The 6,175-nt window shown below is 53.6% G+C and overlaps 1 protein-coding gene across 1 annotated transcript; it reads right to left on the reverse strand.

Moving 5' to 3' along the window:
- Window positions 1-595: 595 nt before the first annotated feature.
- On the reverse strand, window positions 596-3,491 carry LOC101520226 (class I histocompatibility antigen, Gogo-OKO alpha chain-like). Its single transcript, XM_058665910.1, has 7 exons — window positions 3,408-3,491; window positions 2,920-3,189; window positions 2,451-2,726; window positions 1,583-1,858; window positions 1,380-1,496; window positions 952-984; window positions 596-615 (listed from the first exon to the last, which is right to left on the reverse strand). Exons 1-7 carry the CDS (start codon window positions 3,469-3,471, stop codon window positions 611-613), a joined length of 1,041 nt encoding a protein of 346 aa, XP_058521893.1. The 5' UTR covers window positions 3,472-3,491; the 3' UTR covers window positions 596-610.
- Window positions 3,492-6,175: the final 2,684 nt, after the last annotated feature.

The following is a 6,175-nucleotide window of genomic DNA, read 5'->3' on the forward strand; positions in this document are numbered from 1 at the left end:
GGGCTGAATCCAAGCCTGAACTTTGGCTGCCCCTGCCTCATGCAGCCTCTACTGCCTCGGGACCCCGAACAGGACAATCCTAGGCCACTGTTGAGTCCTATGATAGCAGGTGGTGATGGGTAAGTCCTACTGGAAAGACAAGGACACTGGGGCAGCTGAGCCACATCTGTAGTGACCACGAAAAAGTTTGATGGGTTGAGCAATACCTAGGCACAGCCTGTCCTCACCTAGGACCTCCCAGCCTCACCTGTAGACTCCACACAGCAAACACATGGATTATGAAAGGTTCTTGGTGCTTCTGTTTATTTTCTCTGTCAAATTACTGGAATTTCCTCTTAATTATCTCACCAAGTCATCAGAGAGGAATTGGAAAAAATGATTTACTGTTCAGATTTGCACAGTGAAGGATGAAGCTGCAACAGGTGCACCTGACTTGAGACAAGGCGGAGGCATCCACCCTGGACTAGGATGGCCAGGCTCCCACCTCACACTGTGCCCACAGGAACACATTCAGATGCCTTTGCAGAAGGGAGGGTGGGACTTTTTGATGACACAAGGATGGGGTCTTCAGCAGGTCTTGCATAGTTCAGGCACAAACAAGGTAGTTGTCTCACACTGCAGAAACAAGGTGACAAATTCAGACCACTATCCATGGGTACCGGAACAGCAAAGCACACATTGAAAATGTTCAAATGCAAGGGAACAAAAGCTCCATTGGGTCCTCTGAGAATCGCCCCTTCTCCCATCCAGTTCTCACCTTTCAAGCTGTGAGAGCAGTCAGAGCCCTGGGCACTGTCTCCACCTGGGAGAACCAATCAGGACTTGGTGAGAGCCCTGGAGGTGTGGCTGAGGGAGGAGCTACATGGTGGACAGTGCAGCTTCTCCATGGGCATCTTACCATGGCAAGGGTCTTGGGGACTCCCCCACCCCCAAACACACCCCAGTGCTTACCTGAAGCCTTAGTGTAGCTCCCTCCTTTCCCACCTGTGACAGAAAACATATAGTGAGAAGCAGGGAGAAGGCAGGAGCTGAGGACCTGCCTAGAGGAAGCCCAGAGGTACATTGGCTCATCTCAGAGAAGTTTCCCAAACTATGGTTCAAACTCAGGCACCTTCTGACTCTCCTGGAGGTGTGTCCTCACCTGGGGCCTTCCCCTGACCTGGGGCTGCTGGAACTCAGGACCCTGTGAGCAGAGTCATCCCTTTGGAATGTTTGTTCTCCACTTTCATTTGTGTTTCACACCACAGCCAGTGTGAGAACCTGGGGTTCAGCTTTTGAGGGTGCAGATGTGTGTGTGTACAGTGCTTCCTGCAAGTGGGGTAGGGGGACATTCTCCCTGGAGGGACCCAGACTCAGACACAGCCCTCACCCTGCCCTACCTGAGCTTTTCCTCCTCTTCATCATCACAGCAGTGACCACAGCTCCAGTGAGCACAGCTGCCAGGAGGACCAGGCCAGCGATGACTCCCCACATGGGCACAGTGGGCTGAGGAGGCTCTGAGAAGGGAAGGGGCAATAAGGGGCTCTGACTCCAGTCTCAGCCCCACCCCTGCTGAAGGCTCTTTCCCTCCTGCCCTCCTTACTCCAACTCACGGTGAGGGGCTTAGGCAGCCCCTCATGTTGTACATGGCACGTGTAACTCTGCTCCTCTCCAGAAGGCACCTGAATAGCTGCCCACTTCTGGAAGGTTCCATCCCCTGCAGGCCTGGTCTCCACCAGCTCCATGTCCTGGGTCAGGTCCTCCCCATCTTGGTGCCAGGTGAGTGTGATGTCCTTGGGGTAGAAGCCGAGGGCCCAGCACCTCAGGATGGCCTTGTGGTCAGAGACTGGGTGGTGTGTCACATGTGCTGTGGGTGGGTCTGAGGGAATTTTTAGAAAATTCAGGCCTTTCATGTTTTCATCAGACAACAAAGTTACACTCAGTGACCTTCCTGAGAGTGGACTGAAGAATAGGTTGTTGGAGGAGGTCAAAACCGTGACTTAGCCTGGATAAAGACAATAAGATAATCTAGTGTTTTTAAAGTTCTAGAATCAGGTACAGCCCAGGGTATGAGGCTCCTGGAAGGACTCAGAGTGGAGGGAAGGTATTTGGGTATTTGGTCTTGACCTGAGTGGAGGCTGAGAAACCTAGAAACCTGGAGTGAAACCTCCCAGCACATTGGATTGAGGTTAGGATAGGCCTTTGGGAGGGGTCACTGTTCACAGGGGCCTACCAGAGTCTAGGGTACCAACAGGGTTATTTCCAGAGTATTCCACGACCCCTTCTCCCCCAACCGAAGTCCCTCATTTACACTGAGGGAAGGGCAGGTCCCAGGCACTGGACGCAAACCAGGAGGGACGTCCAGGCAGATACTGGCCTGGAACCCATTTTCCTCCCTTCCTTGCTGTCCCAACCCAAGGGGAGGTGGGAGGGCGACCCCTGGGAGGGCGACCCCTCCCAGCCCCGCGCACCTGTGCGCTGCAGAGTCTCCTGCCCCATCTCCAGGTATCTGCGCAGCCACTTCACACACCTGTCCTCCAGGTAGGCCCTGTGGCGATCAGTGTAACCTTCCGACTGCCACTTGCGCTTGGTCTTCTGAGCCGCCATGTCGGCTGCGGTCCAGGAACGCAGGTCCTCATTCAGGGCGATGTAGTCTTTGCCATCATAGGCGTCCTGGCTGTACCCGCGGAGGAAGCGCCCGTTCTCCCCGATCTCGCAGCGGTACATCCACTGGATCGTGTGAGAGTCTGTCCCCGCCCGCGGTCAGCCCTGGCCACGCAGTCCCGCCCCCGCCCTCACCGACCCGTGGGGATTTCAGCTGAAACCGAAAACGAAACCCGGGCGTGTCCCGCGGGCTCCTCCCGCCGAGGGTCTCTTCGGGGCGCGCAGTCTCGGGGTGGAGCGACCTGGGCGCACGTGGGGAGGGGTCGGGTCACTCACCGGCCTCGCTCTGGTTGTAGTAGCCGCGCAAGATTTTCAGGTCCTCGAGGGCAACCAGTGCATAGTTCTCGTAAATCTGTGTCTGCCTGTCCCAGTACTCCTGCCCCACCTGCTGTATCCACAGCGCCCGCGGCTCCGCACTCGGGTTCTCGGAGTCGCTGTCAAAGCGCACGAACTGCGTGTCGTCCACGTAGCCCACGGCGAAGAAGCGGGGCTCCCCGAGGCCGGGCCGGGACACAGCGGTTTGGAAATACGTCAGAGAGTGGGAGCCTGGGGGAGAGAGGGGCTGAGATCCGGCCCGACCCCCGCCCGGAGCGGGACGCTGTGGCACAAGATCCCTGATCCCGGAGGGAAGAAAGGTGCCAGTGGTCCCAAGATAGCAAATGGGTGGGGAGGCGTGTAACGTCAGGAGCTGCTTCCCCGGGGTCTGGCGTCCCCCTCTGCACGGTTGCCCCGCAAAGCCCGTCTCCCTCTCGACCCGCACTCACCTGCCCGGGTCTCAGTTAGGGCCAGGGACCCTGCGAGCAGCAGGAGGAGGGTCCGGGGCGCCATGGATCCGCCCTAGGGGTTGGAGAGACTGATCCCGGACTCTACCTGCGGACTTTATAACCGGGATCTGGCGGTGCTGACTGGCTCTCCAGAAACAGAGCGTCCAATGGGAGTGCTAGTTGAGCTCCCATCCGGATTTGGCCAAACAGAAGGAGCTTACCCAGGTTGAGAGCAGGAAAGTGACTCCTCACTGCTGGGCTTCCCTGTCGCAGACCCTCCCTCAGACTGAGACCCTGAGGACCACACTGGTACTGGAGACTGCTCTGACCACGTGCCCCATGTTTCCAAAGCTTGTGTGTTGTCCCCTCCCTGAAGTCATGCCCGGGGCTGGCTGAGGGAATCCAGAGAGACCCTGACTGGGCTTCGCTCCCCTTTAACTTCCTTGACCCCTGGACTCTTCTAGAAGGAAACTCACCTCCAAGGATCTTGATGAAAGAGCCCAAGCGAGCTAGGGAGCACAGGAAGAGACACAGGGTTCCCTCTATCTCCCCTCTTCCCACCTGTGTCTGAACCCCAGAGCGGGAGCCCTCAGTGTTCCTGTCCTGCGTTTTCTCAGCCCCGAGTGCAGCACAGACGTGACCATCTGAGATCAGAATTTGGGCTGTGGCAGGGGTGTGTGTGGCCTGGCCACACCCTAGAGTGAGCAGTGTCCCAGACACACTTCCACAGCCCCAGGTGCCCTTTCCTAGGCATTGCACGCATCCTTTGGTATCCTCATCCTCATCCCCAGCCCTGAGCCTGTGTGTGTGAGTCCAGAGCACAGCACCAGGTCCCTTATTCACCAGGAATTGATCCAGCACCCCCAGGAGATATGGAATTCCAGGATGGTACTGACCCCTGCACTGTACACACCTATGACAAAGTGTGACAAAATATGATTTGAGCAGTAGCGTATTAGCAACAATAACCAATAATAAAACATCCAGTTACAAGCAATGCATTGTGCAGGAGCTCTGTGATTTCTGAATGTGTCATGGTGTTGTGTCCCTCTCCCTGTGACAGTGTGAGGGGCTGAAAAATCTCAGTGTAAGGATGGAGAAGGGTGGCTACTGTGCAGAGATGCCCTGAGGCACAGTTAGCTACTTAGCGTTTCCTCTAGAAGCTTCTACATATTTTATTTTTTTTATTACAGTCAGATATACAGAGAGGAGGAGAGACAGAGAGGAAGATCTTCCGTCCGATGATGTTTCACTCCCCAACTGAGCTGCAACGGCCAGTGCTGCGCCGATCCGAAGCCGGGAACCAGGAACCTCTTCTGGGTCTCCATACATATTTTAATCATCTCAGGATTGCCACTGTGTAATGCAGTGAATTCTTCACCTGTGTTCATGCGTTAGATGTTAGAGAACAATGGGGGATCGAGGGCGAGGAGACAGAAAGAGAGAGGACACAGAGAGAGATCCCCCATCTAGTTGTTCACTGCTCACATGACTGCAATAACTCAGACTGGGCCAGCTGGAAGTGAGGAGCACAGAACCCACTTAAAGTGTTCCATGGACCAAGTACTTGGGCAATCAGCACTGCACAGTAACAGGTATTTGAATTTGGGAGAGATTTGTCACTCAAACTTGGGCACTGACTGATGGGATGATGGCATCCTAAGCCAACAGCTTAACTCTGTTCACTGTCCGGCAGTGACGAACTGGTGCATGGAGCTGATAATCACATGCATGTGGACTACTGACTGATAGTCAATAGCCAAAGCTTATTAACAGCATCACACTTCTTTTAAAGACAGAAGTTCACACAGGCATCAGGGTGGAGGGTTTAAGGAATTTACATTTCAATAGCAAGGGGGAGTTGACCTGAGACCTTGTAAGTTCCTGGCCTATTTATTTCTGTATCAACTGCTCCGGACCCTTCCCCACAGGATGAAACTAGCCCTGGCTCCACACTGGCAAGTCTTCCCAATGTCCCCTCCTACAGGTTTAATAAATTGTCATCCTATAAAACTGCTTCCTAAACACCCTTCCTTTCTGTTTTATTTTATAAGTCTTATTTGACACATACAACACACACACACACACACACACACACACACACTCATCTGGTGTGCTGAAGAAGCGCAGAGGGAGCACAGTCCAGGCCTGTGAGAAGGAAGGAGGGGGCTGAGCACCCAGGCATCTTCTGTTCTCCCAGATGCGTTAGCAGCACCAGGGCAGCCAGGTGCTCAATCAGGGACGCTTGGATTGCAGGTGGCTGGCTTTCTAGTATGCCACAGTGACCATTGTGGCCTGCCTTTCATATAAATAAGGCAAAATAAATAAATAAATAGATCTTTAATTGACTGACGGCTACATCTCACTTTGGAGAAACATCTAAAGTTCATGAACCTAGAGATTTAAGGATTTTTGTAAAAGTTATAACCCCAGCACATAGAGTCATACCTGTTGACAAAAGGCATTCAATTAATTGTTTGAAACAGGAAATCTGATTGTATTACCATTTAATTGTCTCATGTGACAATCACAAAAGATGTACATCAAAATTAGGGACACTTTAGGTTTCATGCAATGAGTGCTCTCATCCACGTGTAAATTCCCTCCAGTGGAGGACAACACTTACCTGGGGTGTCAGGTGCACACTGGAGCCCCGGTATTGCTAATTTTCCATTGCTACATTACAGGTGGCTCAAAACCACGCCCCTTCCTTATTCCCAGTCAGACCTCAAGCCTGGTGTGGTCATGCTCTCTGAGCAGGCTCTCAC

This window comes from Ochotona princeps, chromosome 1 (assembly GCF_030435755.1).
Source record: "Ochotona princeps isolate mOchPri1 chromosome 1, mOchPri1.hap1, whole genome shotgun sequence".
NCBI lineage: Eukaryota > Metazoa > Chordata > Mammalia > Lagomorpha > Ochotonidae > Ochotona > Ochotona princeps.

Excerpts from the sequence above, each read along its gene's own strand:
- LOC101520226 (XM_058665910.1), bottom strand. The coding sequence starts at position 3,471 with ATGGCGCCCCGGACCCTCCTCCTGCTGCTCGCAGGGTCCCTGGCCCTA. Across the intron at positions 3,190-3,407 it reads CCTAACTGAGACCCGGGCAG|GCTCCCACTCTCTGACGTAT; the intron begins GTGAGTGCGGGT and ends TCTCTCCCCCAG. Across the intron at positions 985-1,379 it reads GAAGAGGAGGAAAAGCTCAG|GTGGGAAAGGAGGGAGCTAC; the intron begins GTAGGGCAGGGT and ends TTTCTGTCACAG.